The 12921-nt window shown below is 42.5% G+C and overlaps 1 protein-coding gene and 1 long non-coding RNA gene across 2 annotated transcripts in view; one reads left to right on the top strand and one right to left on the bottom strand.

Moving 5' to 3' along the window:
* Positions 1-10913, bottom strand: part of LOC134139636 (uncharacterized) — a 43157-nt gene extending 32244 nt beyond the window's left edge. Inside the window, exon 1 of the long non-coding RNA XR_009958223.1 lies at positions 10821-10913. This is a non-coding gene — a long non-coding RNA (uncharacterized LOC134139636). The remainder of the gene's footprint in view (positions 1-10820) is intronic.
* Positions 10329-12392, top strand: LOC134139635 (growth-regulated alpha protein-like). Its single transcript, XM_062574266.1, has 4 exons — positions 10329-10414; positions 10631-10757; positions 10840-10923; positions 11173-12392. Exons 1-4 carry the CDS (start codon positions 10357-10359, stop codon positions 11174-11176), a joined length of 273 nt encoding a protein of 90 aa, XP_062430250.1. The 5' UTR covers positions 10329-10356; the 3' UTR covers positions 11177-12392.
* The last annotated feature ends 529 nt before the right edge of the window (positions 12393-12921 follow it).

The raw sequence follows: 12921 nt of genomic DNA on the forward strand, positions 1-12921 counted from the left end.
CCTCCAAAGAACAATCAATGAGAAGAGGATTTCCACTACCAGAAGGAAAACTGAAGCTATACAGGATTGGCCAAGTCTCCATACATGAGATGCAGAGATGCAGCTCAGTAGGTTTCTCATCCTATTACACAAGATTTATTTTAGGCTTGCTTTTACTGCAAAACTGCAAAACACTGGCTGGCTGAAAAAGGGAGGTACTTTAATGGTCAACAGTGTGTTTACTCAGCATTTTTACAGGCTAAAAGAGCCTGTGACTGCTCCTGCCTGGACTTGCCCATGTTTCCAAATATCTCCCACATCAAATGTAGGTGCAAATGCCTATGGTTAGGGACAGTATTGGCAGAATATAAACTCCAAGTCTAAGTTTTCCTCCACAGAATAATTGAACCCAACAGAAGCTTCAAGTTATTCAAATTATCATTACTATTTGCATATTAAAAAAAAGCTTATGAGGTTAGAATAAATCATGCTTCCCTGCATCAAAATCCTGAAGGACATCCTCCCTAGAAGTTACAAATTGCAATGCCATGATCTCAGTATTACTCACAATCCTAAGCACAAGCATGACAGTGCTGCTATCTTGCCCAAACGCAATGCTGTGCTAATGGTTTCACAAAATGTTCTGGCACTGACCCTCCAAAAAGTCATGTCGCTGTGAGAGTAGCGGGTGCTCTAGGAAAGTAATTTTTCATCATGTCTTGAGACCTAGGTGGCTAAACAACTATAAGAGGTATTTCAGCAAGTTGATGGATTCTACAAAGTTCATAAAACACATCTCTTGTCAGTGCACCTACACTTTGATCAGCCAACGGAACAGCTCAATACACACTGGGAAGAGCAAACCAGTTGCCTTTGCACAATGAAAATATGGGAAGAGGGACCAGCATATGCCATTGCTTTTAAGACCTTGGTGAACATCAGTCAGTAAGAATATAATCTATGCATCAGGACAGCTTGTGTTTGGACTTTGCCTACCACCATATGACTATGGCATCAGCATAAAATAGGTGCAAACAAAATCTGAATATAGCTTATATGCTTTCACTTTCTTCCTTCCAAATCAGAAAAAAAAATCATTTCAAAATTTGCCATCAGGACACCAGACTGAAACCCGCATTTCCACATCACCGTGCCACATGGGGGCTGGGAGAAGTCTGTAGATAGCATACTGTACTGGAAATGAAAGGACATGTTTAAAATCAAGCCCAATCCACACAGGCTCTATTCTCTTTCATTAAGAGGACCTTACATTGCATTTTCTCCATAAGGATCTGAACGGAATTTGAACTGTACTTCCTATAGACCTTCTGGACCATGAACCTACTCAGTTTTTCTTTAAGTACTAGCTCTTATTTAAAGGAGCTCAACTGCTCTACTTCAAAAATGACAGTTGTCCATGTAAATGTCGAAGCTTCATCAGACAGGCACTTAGTCACCCAACATAAACAATGAACAGTGAGCAACTTGTCAAGAATTCTGACACTCTGAAAGCTTCATGTTTAATTATTAATAACTAGTAAACAAACACAAAGTAATACAGGCTGGTTCATGGGTGACTAACCTAGACACTGCCAGAAGCAGAGCAGTAATCATGCCAATAAAAGCACATTGCCTGACTCACTGAATTTCTATTGTCAAAATATCAACTCTTCTCTTTCTGATAACTCCTTTTCCAGAAAGTTATGACAGGTGCAGTCCCAATCTCCTTAGGCTCCTCTTCTGAGAGGTATAGTGTGCAACAGCGCACTAACTTCCTTTAGTTAGGGCTTGGAGTATAGTTCTGAAGTCTCCCGCTTCTTTCTTCTTCCCCTCTGGGCCTTCTCTGTGTGGTACTTCAACTCTTGAGAGCAAGGACTTTGATTCCACGAGCAATGATTTACAGGAGTACTACTCACTTTGAACAGTCTTTACAAAAACAAGGCCCAAGAAAACAGACGTTGCAGGTGCTTCATACTGAACACTCTATCTTCACTCATTCCTCATTAAGACTAATATCACAGAAAACAGTGTTCTTTGCATATCCAAATCTTAAAACTGAAGCTAGTGTGGCACTTGGTTAAGTAAGAAATGCAGGAAGGAGCTAAAAATGTGTTTGCACCTGTTGGCAGGCCAAATCTTGCAGAAAAATGTCTTTGTTGAAAAATTCTTATAATACAATTCCTACTTGGAGGCAAGGTTGTGAAGAAGTGTAAATGTGTTCTATTTCTAAAGTAGCTAATAAAAGAGTAAGTTAGCAATTGGGTAATGCTGGATTAATAAGGTGTCTGAGAGTGAGCTTTCAGCGAGAAGCATGGAGATACAGCCTGTTTCAAATGATGTCTAGCACGAATACGGCCTTCTAGATGGAAAGTATGTCGAAGGAACTGTGGTCCACTGGAAAATGAGAATTCAAACAAACCGGAAAATGTCACTTGAATGCACTGATTTTATCAAATTCAAACATACATTCAAATACCAATGGTAAACTGTTTATCTAAATTAAACTACTCTGATATTACAGCAACACAGCATTTTGAGAAAAGCTAAATGATTCTTTTCAGTCAATGTCTTGATTGATTTAATTTTCTGGGAATTTTTACAATTTAGAATAAAACCAAGGTAAAAACCACTGAATTTCAAGCAAAGCAGAAGTTACTTTTTTCAGCAGCCTGTTTTCTAAAGACCCCATGCAGCTTATTTCTGTCTGCACTGTGTACTCCTGATATTGGCACTCACTAGCTCTTTTGTTTAAGAGAGGGAATATGGTGTGCTCACATTTGTTAGCATATTTTTTAGTATTCATTACTCCTGTACCTTTTTTTTGTATTGGAGACATTTGAAGTCAAGCAAATGTTAGGAAATTTTATTTTTAAACCTGAAAACAAATAAAGTGCAAGATAGTATTGTAATGGGGAAGATAACCATTCACAGTAACCTCAGTGATGATCATATTCATTTCCTCCAACAACTTCATTAAACTCCTTCCCCTAACCGTCCTAAAGGAATTCTCTTCCCTCTTGCTGTTTGGTAAGCTATTTTACATATTTATTGAGAATTATGCAAACTTATCAACATCACTTCTTCCTTCCTGTGAACTAAGTAGCTGGCATTATTTGTTGCCAGGAAAAATGTGAATGATTTTGCAATAGATTCCAAATATGCTGAAGAACAAACCTGTATGCAACACTCAAATTATTTTAAGAAACTATTCCCTGAGTTGGCTACTTCATTAGCTTATAGTGTGTAAGAGTCAAGCATGGTTTCTGTATTTTCCCTTCATTGCAACACAAGCAATGAAAGTAGCGTGGAGGGTCAGTGTGTGTGTGTCGTAAGAGAAGACTTCAAAGTTTTCATGAGGATTCCAATGAATTTTGCCATTTTCACATGCTCACACGTCTCGTGTCACTGCTTTCTCAACTGATGTTATCACTTTAATCAAAAGACCACAACTATCCAAAGCAATCCCTCAAACATTGCTCTGCTCCACTGAACCTGAAAACTTCATTGGATTGAAACTGGTTTAACCCAGGTTTGTGGGTTTGTTTTTCGTTTGAGTATTTCGTTTGTTAAAAGACTCATGTTTGCTTTACTTTAAACTACTTGCAGATTTGGAAGTAAATATGTAACAAGGATTTTTTTTTTTTTTTTTAACAGTTCATTTCCCATTCCAGGGAAATCTTTGCTATCTGGCTTAAGGTATAAGGACAGGAGGAGGACTTCGTTTTTACAGCTTCTTGAGGGGGTCCGCTTGGGAAGCAAAACTTTATCTTAGGCAACAGTATCCCAAGATGAAACAGGCATTTCACAATGCATGACTTGCTCAGCTTGAACTGAAAATATTGTTTTAAATTTTCAACAAACTGAAAAGAAAAACCAATCTTTACATCAATCATTTGATTGTGCTCCCTGCAGACCCTTCCATGTTCATATCCATCATCGCAAAACATTCCTACTTAGCAAGGGTCAGCACAAAGGCAGTGTAGGGGCCTAAGTTGCTACCACTGGCTTTGCTTCTTTTCTCCCATGCTTAGATATCCCCATTGGAGCAACTTTCAGTTATGCTGTATCATGCCTCTACAGGCCACTGGCAAAGAACAAGTCCTGCTGTTAGATGTTAGAACCAGATATACAGGGTTGTGCACCTGGGTCAAGCTTTACATAAGCAACAGCAACCAGCTGCACATTCACTGGAATTAGAACTGAATTGTAAACCATGGAATCAAGACCTTTCCAAACATTCACAAACCTGCTTGCTTTTGACAGACAACCAGGATCTAACAGCCATCTCAAAAAAAATCCTCGTCATCTTTCTTATAAAGAGCTATTCTTGATGTTTTTACAGATCCAAAGGCAAAAAGCTGCAGGGCAGTATGCAAGTTCAGAAGATGCAGACCACTTTCAGTGCCTGGTAAAGTCAACAGGAGCTCTTAACACCTTTCAGGAGTTGTGATGACCTCAGGGGCTTATCAGTTGAACAGCAAAGTGAGGTCATCAAATTCTAACCTTTATTCAGGATCAAGTCTACGACCAAAAGTTTGAGTGTTCTTCCCACCTCAGTGGGGCGTAGGATAAGCTTGAACAAACAGCTCCCAACCTCAGAATGAAGCCCCTCTTGCCCTTATACATAAGGTATAAATTCACAGAATCAGTCATCCCAACACCAACATCCATTAGCTACCTTAAAAAAAGTAAGATTGGCCCTAGAAAATGAAATACATGGAGATATGATTGCCAAAAGAATTGATGACAAAACCAGCCCTTAATATTTGTTAAGTTAATGCTTGAGTAATGCAAATACATTCCTTTGCAGCTATTAACAGTGTGTTTGTTCATGCTCTCATTTCCACCATGGAGCACAGGTTAAGGAAAATCTCAAACTCTGCTGAGAAGAAAAGAACTAAGGACTTCAGATTTTTGAAAATAAATGAAGATCCATGAAGACAGGTAAGAAAAAGCTGACCATTGTTTGCTACAGCTCCTCCTTTTTGAATGCAAACATTAATATCTCAAAAGGTATTACAGAAACATGAGCATACAACAGTTGTGTCAATGCAGATGTCAGAAGCTAAGATCCTTTGTTACATAAGTTGAATGATGGGACATTTGTGTTTCTTACACGTTCAGGTATTATTTACAAAGGAATATGAGTTCAAATTAGCAAATTCAAGGAAATAAAACATCTGAAAAATTCAAAACAGATAGAAAATTGTAGGATGGTGTTGAAGCTTGGTTACAAACTCCAGGAAATCTCCCCGGAAGACTGAGAAGCCACAGTATTGGCTCTCTGTGAGCAAAGATTATTATTTGTTTGTACCTCATCACAGAGCCTGATCCGCAGGAGGACTCATAGAGGATATCATCATAGTACTAGTACAGAAAATAACTATAATTCAATAATGATGATATCGTCAGCATAAGCTCTCTGACTGTAGAGACTTGCAGGCAGTGGTGGTTTGATATTTTTGTTACCCTCTCTTAAAAATTAGAACAGACAGTGTTCAGTAGAGGAGGCAACATCTGACTTGTTAGGAAACACCCCTGCTTCTTTGGAGATTGCCCATGTCAAGGGGTTTCTAGGTAATATTAAAAAGCTGACCTAAGATATGTATCTGTGAAATGTCCCCTAAAACTCTTCTTGGGAAAATCAGGAAAAGGCCTCACTTGTTGAAATGAAAAAAACATTGTGTCTTGTTTAATTGTCTTTTAACTTTTCTGGCCTGCTGCCAGTGAACGCATGCTCTCACTACAGATGCCAAACCAAATACCTGCTGTGGAAAGGCGACTAGCCAATGCGTGCAATGAAGCAATGCAATCGCTTCCTGTGCTTAAAGAATTAACAACTGGATAACTGGAAGACAATTAAGTCATGTGGCTAGTAATACTCTGTATGCATTTTCTTAGGGCCTGTGTAAGTTCGGAAAGCTTTCCATGTTCCAGTTAGGCCCATGCTAAGGATGCTGATGGATTTCAGAGTATCTTCAGACAGCAGCTCCTACAAAAATACCTGAGCTAAGGCCAGTAACTTGAGTGGTAGGACCAGAGCTACAGCTATACAACCTAGGTAGCAAAACCAGCTCATCTTTCCCTAACACTAGACAAATACACACTCTTTGGTGAGTTCTGTCACAGCTATGTTACAGATAGCAATAAAGACAGCCAATCTTAACTTAACTCAGGCACATCTCTGCCACCTGCAGCCAACAAATTACAGACACATCCCTAATGAAAAAGATACAGCAACATATGTGGAAGAATTCAGCCTTCTGAATTCTGACTGACACAATTCCGGCTCCCTTGTCTTTTCCTTACTTTCAAAAGCAAGACTGTCAAAGGTGGTGAGTGGAGCAGGATGGAAAAAGAATCAAAGAGAGCTCATCCCTCATCCAAAGCTCAGTATGTTTGTTGTGGTCAATTTGGATTGAAGAGTGCTCACCCACATTCTCACGAAAGGCAGCCAGAGGTGATCTGGAAGTCCACAGTTACAAAGCCTTGCTCATTCAAGTGGTCTCAGCTTCTGAGAGAGTCCAAGAGGTCTCCATTTCATGTGTGCCAGGCCCGCTTGCATGAGTATCGACTCATAGAATCAAGCTCTGTACTGCCTACTTCATCTCAGCATGTTTGTGACCTGATTACTACTAATTTCAGCACATGCCTCTACTGCATAGCCAACTGCTGAGTTTCACGCATTGCTGTTCTGTGTTCAAAACAGCCTCACACTTCAGACCCAAGGGATTTCTAGAATTTCCCCAGCAGTAACCACTATGGAGTTACTCTGCCAGTCCAAGCATTGTGAACAGTCATCTGAGCATAAAACCAAGCACCATCACGTAAACTGTCCTTACTCATGTGTACTGTCCAAGAACAATATGTAATATGACTGTATACAAATGACAGTTGCTTAATCCACAGATCAGTTCTCTGTATTTATTCTGAGTTGTTATCTTCCAATGTTATCTTCAATGACCTGCACTGGCTTCTCTGTGCACCATCCTTACTGCCTATTGCCTCAGTTTGCTACACCTGAGCAGATCCCTCTTCCTGGTAATACTACAGTGCAAAGCTCAGTTTTGCTGTTGAGCTTGCAAGGGCTGTATTTAGGAGAAAACTAGTAATAGGCACACAGAAGTATACGAGGGTGGACTACGGTATTTGATTCCCATAGGTTAAGTTTGTGTGTGTGTATCAACATAGCAATGCACCTAAGCAACTAAAATCTGTGTTCATTAGTGTTCTCCTGCACAGAATGTGGCACTTCCTTGAGACAGCCACATTAGGAGCGCAGCACCATCTTTGTGGTATTATAGCCTGAAGGGAATGGCAGCTCCATCCTTATGGTCTCCAGGAATCCCAAGAAAGATTCCTAGCTTTTCTGCTCAGTGATCACGACTGAGCACCTGTAGGCTACTGCCCACTCTTAACGGCTGTATTTCCTATTGTTTTCCTTAGCAATTTCCTTAGCATGCTCAAAGAGACCATGCCACCTGCTATTCCCTGGCTCCAACCTCTTCCAACATCACTCTACTGGTTTCAAAAAAAATACATGCAACTCTACCTCCTAGGGTCTACTACTCATATTACCATTTAGAAGGGTCACTCAGATGCAAAAATAGTCTGAAACAGCACCTCTACTACATCAGTGGAATATTCATTTTAATTAAAATTAATAACTAGATTAATTGAGCTAATTAATTCATTCTTAACAAACAAAAAATATAGCTGGCATTATATGACTCACCAGAAGGAAAGAGGCCCTGATTTAAAAATAAATGCTTCCCCTAATATCCCCACTGTAATACCCTCTGGACCCCCACAAAACCTTTATGTTCTCCAAGAGACCTACAGGTCTTCTTTATGTTGACAACTTCTGTTCTTGTAACATTTCCATTTCTCCCAATGGTCATATAAGCCACCTCACATTTCCCCAATTTCTTTCATGTTTGAATCGTAAGCTGGACAAGAGGCAGCACAGGAGGTGGCCAGCTCTAAGCTGTGCAGTGGCCTTCAGGCAGGAACATGGATTGGTAGCTGGCAAGGTAGACAGAAAATACGGCTTGTGCTGCAGTCTTTCCCTTGGTGGCAATGCTAGTTTGGTTCTCTCTCCCTGTCCACTACTGACTCTCCACAAACTTGTGGGAACTTCATACCCTTCAGACCCACAGCCCTTTCTAAAGATGGCCAAAAGATACAAACTGTACTGGAGGAGGGGAACTGGTGGGGAGGGGAGTGACAGAGCAGGCAGAAAGACAGTCTGATCGCCTAATTTCATTTTAAAACCAAGCTAAACACCAACAGCTTGAAAGGATGACACTAGCAAACTGCAGTTGAGGAGTGCAAGTTAGTCATTCCACATTTCCTGATTACATGGAGCAATCACCATTCGCTTATGACATACAATCTTCCTGCACTGATAATCTCCCGAGGGGCTGTCTGGGCCAGAAGCCATACGTACTATATGATCTGTAAAGAGGATAAAGCTCAGGAATGAGACCCTCTGTGCACCATCAGGTTGTCACCTAATTAAGCTCTCACTTGGACTGATTCATCCACTACCTCTTATCTGCTTTGAGTTCTAAGCTTTGTTTTGTTTTCAGACAATAAATCTTCTAATGGGATTTCTGTACTGTGATCCTCTGTAGTTTTAGAAATCACTTTACTTTGCTTTCCATGTTGGTATCCCTGCCAATACAGTTTTACCTACAGTTAACTCTTGTTCTGCCCTGTGGCTGTCCTTACAATACAATGATTACTTGGTTTTCTCTTAAAAAAGTAATGCCTTAGTTACAAGAAGCTACCTCTGTGTCAACAGTCTTCTAGTAAGGAAACTATATTCATTTTCCCCTGAAGATCAAGTCAAGCCAGTTCAAAGTAGTAACTGTAGCACTTGGGCTGAAGTCATTTTAATTCATGAATTCATCTCTCCTTCACAAACCACAAAAGCTTCCCCAAAATCTGTCTTTATCTGATTTTTCATTAGCTCTTACAGTTTGAGATATAAATTCCATATCAAACAAATATTTATTAAGTAAATAGGATGAGAAAGTTGGGGAGCATGAAAATCCAGGAAAGCACTTGCAAATCCAAATTAAGAATAGGGCTTCTACATAGAATCATAGAATGGTAAGGTTGAAAGGGACCTCTGGAGACCATCTAGCCCAACCCTAAGCATAGCCCCGTATAGGAATTGAACCCACGACCTTGGCATAAGCAGCACCATGCTCTAACCAACTGAGCTAAACCTGCCCTCAATTCCTGAATAGCTATCAATATTTCATAAATTAAAGTGACATTTGGGACAACAGTACTGATTCAGAAGCTCTAGGGATACACAAAGTGTGCAAGCTACTTGGACAAAGACCACAGCAGATTGACCTAGGAACAACTTATTTTGGTGAACTCCATTCATTTTAACGGGTACTCAGGGAGGAGAGATAAGATCAACTGGAAAAAAAAAAAAGAATTACAAAATTTTATTTCGTATCAAAGCTAAACATAACAAAATGTTTTGACCTTATCTGAATTAAACCTAAGAGTAAATAAGTATCTCTGAAACTTTCTGTCTAACTGAAAAGCTCCTACAGAACTACATTTTTGGTGGTTTTTTTGGCAACGTTTAACTAGCAAAATTGTTTGACTGTCGTGAAGACAGAGTGACCTATCTGTACAGTGTGGCTTGTAAGAATGGAGTTTAGGTAAGGAAATCTGCGAGACTCTGAGTTGCAGGTAAAACATACTCCAACTTTCCAAAAGACAGATGCAGAGAGGTATGCTAAAGGAAACCACCTCCACTGGGTGAGAGTGAGCAGTTGCATCATGGGGTTACCCAGCAAGGCAGGCTCCAGAGCTCAAATAATCTTTCTGCTTAGCACCCTGCACCAGGACTAACTGAAACCAAACTAAACAAGAGGCCTCTGTGATTACAGCTACGAAAGAAATGCAGGTTCAATCCAGGCTCGCCCCCTTCCAGAAGATGGAGCGAGCATCCCGGAGGTCCCACGCAGATACCAGGGACCCTCGGGCCATGTAGTACCCCACTGCCCTCCCTTGCACCAGAAAGGGCAGCTTTTCCAGGAGCCTCTCGGGGCAGCAAGAAGGACAGGGAGCTGCTCCCTGCCCTGCTCGTAAAGGGTAGAGCCCCAAGAGGTGGAAAGAGGCCAGCGGTACCACGGGACCTCTGGCCCAGCCCGGCCGCCCATAGACCCATCTGGCCCAACAGCAGTCAAAGGAGGGCAGCAGTCCAGGCCCCCCCCCCCGTGCCCGCCCTGCCCCACTCCGCGCACGGGAAATCCCCCGACAGCTCCCGGCCGAGGGATAAAAGCCCCGGCAGACAGCGAGGCTGCACACACAGCTCCCGCAGCGCCTCCACTGCCAGCGCCAGCCATGAGCCCGCACCTCTCCCTCCTCCTCCTCCTGGCCGCCTGCGCTGCGCTCTGCCGGGGTAACAGCGCGGGCACCCGAGCCGAGCCGACGCGTCCGGGGCTGGTCCCGGCCGGGGCCGCGGGGCGGCGGCGCCCCCAGCGCCCGGGCGGTGCGGCGGGGGGTGCTGAGGGCCGGGACCCGGGGGGCTGCGGGAGGCGGGCCGGGGCCCGCGCTGGCAGCGGGGGCGGTGCGGGGCCGCCGCCGGGACCCCCGCTCAGGCCGAGCCTCCCCGCAGGGGCGCCGCTGGCCGGGGAGCTGCGCTGCCGCTGCGTGCATGCCGTGACCGAGGTGATCCCGCCGCGGCGCCTGGCCCGCGTGGAGCTCGTCCCCGAGGGGCCGCACTGCGCCGTGCCAGAAGTCATGTAAGTGCCTGACCCCGGCCCCGACCCCGGCCCTGCTCCCGCCTCTGCGACCCCCTCACTCACCCTCTCCACTCGCCCCCAGAGCCACGACGAAGCAGGGGCAGATGATCTGCCTGAACCCCTCCGCGCCTTGGGTCCAGCTCATCATCACCAAGATCCTCAACAGGTACGTGCCGCGGGCCGCGGCCGCACTCCGCTGCGGGCGCTGCCCCGGGAGACGCGCCGGGAGGGAGCGGGCGCCCGACGCCGCCGCGGCCAGCCCGGCCCGCGCTGCAGCCCGCGCACGGCAGCAGCTCTCGGCAGCGGCGGGGGAGCCTGCTCGAAGGCCCCTTCTCCTCTGCTTATAAGCAAGTTGGAGGCCTGCAGTTGGGGATAGTAAATGGTGATATCTGTGCTTTTGGATTTTTGCTTTCAGCTGAACGCAGAACAAATGGTGAGGAACAGAAACTTGCTGGAAGGAAAATGACTTTCTGACCCTGGGACTTAAGGGACCACTGAATTTTTTCTCAGAAGGACACTGTATTGGAGATCACTCTATTTATTGAGTAGCTTAATTTAATGTAATAATATTAGATTGTATTTATTTAAATGTTTTAAGTACAATATAAGGTCTATCTTTAGTTTGGAGATTGTCTTAAAAGCACAATTTAATGTGTCATATTAAATTAGCAAGTATTAACTTGCTTTTACAGAGAAGTGCAGGAGGGAAGATACTGGGATTATTCTTAATTCTCTCAGTAGAAAATCTTTGCCTTGGTTCCAGCATCAGTGAACCACTGATGGAGCTTCAATATTAGCATGGAAATTCATTTCCATGCTACCCCCTTATATAGGGGGTAATGTCTAATTCACATGTAAATATTTATTTTACATAGCAGCTATGAACAGAGGAGGAAACTGCTGCCTCTCAAAACATATCTTAGTTTTGTTCTGCACATCTTACAGACATGTGACTGGAAAAAGCTTTCCCAGCTATCACGGGAAAGCTCTGCAGTCAGTGTGCTGTGCCAAAGCCAAAGTTTAACCCAGCAGTGCAAGTTCACCATCAACATCAAATTCCCTTCTCCTGCAAGACGTCCTGGTATAGGCAACACTGTTTATCTCTAGGTTTTGAATTTTGAGAGAGCTGGTGTTTTTTGCTCTTTGCAGCCTTAGACATCTTATGTCTTTTTTTTGTATGGCATAATGTCATGATTTATATGTAAGTGAAAATGAGGCTATGCTGAAGAATGTTTATTTATAATAGTCCATATTCATTTTTGGAATTGTATGCTTACAACTTCCCCTGCTCTTCATATTTCTGTCCAGTCAAAATTTAATGAGAAGGGGAAATCTAAACCACTTTAAGTGCTAGTAATTAAATGTTATCATGGTTAGATCACGTAATTTTTATTAAACTTCTCACAGTAATCTTTCCAAGCTGCCAAAGAAACCCTCTGGGTTATACAGTATGTATAATTATATATTAGGTATATTACTGTAACATTCAAAATTCAGAATAACTAAAGCAAGTAAATAAATTAAAAGCAAGATTTCTGTAATGGTTTATTACTATGTATATTCTAATTAACGGAGTTTCCTTTTTTGTTAATTATATTTAGTTTGGGGGGAGGTAAATAAATATTTAGTAAAATATGCCTAGTGTCTGTTTCCATTTACTAACACATCTTGCAACAGCAAATCTTGTCAACTTAGTTAATGGTTTGCATAAACTGTGCCCATCAAGATACTTTCACCACTCTAAAACTGCAACTGTGATTATTGATTCGCCCCGATGGGAGTTCTGAATTTGAACACTAGGACTGAAACTGTTTTGTTTGGTCCTATTTGCAGTAAAATGAAATGATTTGAGAAGTTGATGTGAAAAGCACCAGAGCTCCATTTTCCTCTCTTTACATTTCACTGCAGTGATCTCGAAGTGGAAAATACAGTTTGAGACCCTACTGTTTGGAGCAATGGAGCATTTCTTTCCTGCACACGAACTTAAATTTTTGTGTCAATTTCTGAATCCTCTTGAAATGAGGAAAAAGCAGCATTTCATAAGGCAAAACAGCATAAATCTTTTCTTTGGCAAGGCTATTAGGAAACATTTTCACCTGACAGCCCCTTGCTGTATTTAAAGCAAGCTAATGCTGCTACTTGGAGAAGCAACACTAGCTTTGTA

Source organism: Rhea pennata, chromosome 4 (assembly GCF_028389875.1).
Source record: "Rhea pennata isolate bPtePen1 chromosome 4, bPtePen1.pri, whole genome shotgun sequence".
Taxonomy (NCBI): domain Eukaryota; kingdom Metazoa; phylum Chordata; class Aves; order Rheiformes; family Rheidae; genus Rhea; species Rhea pennata.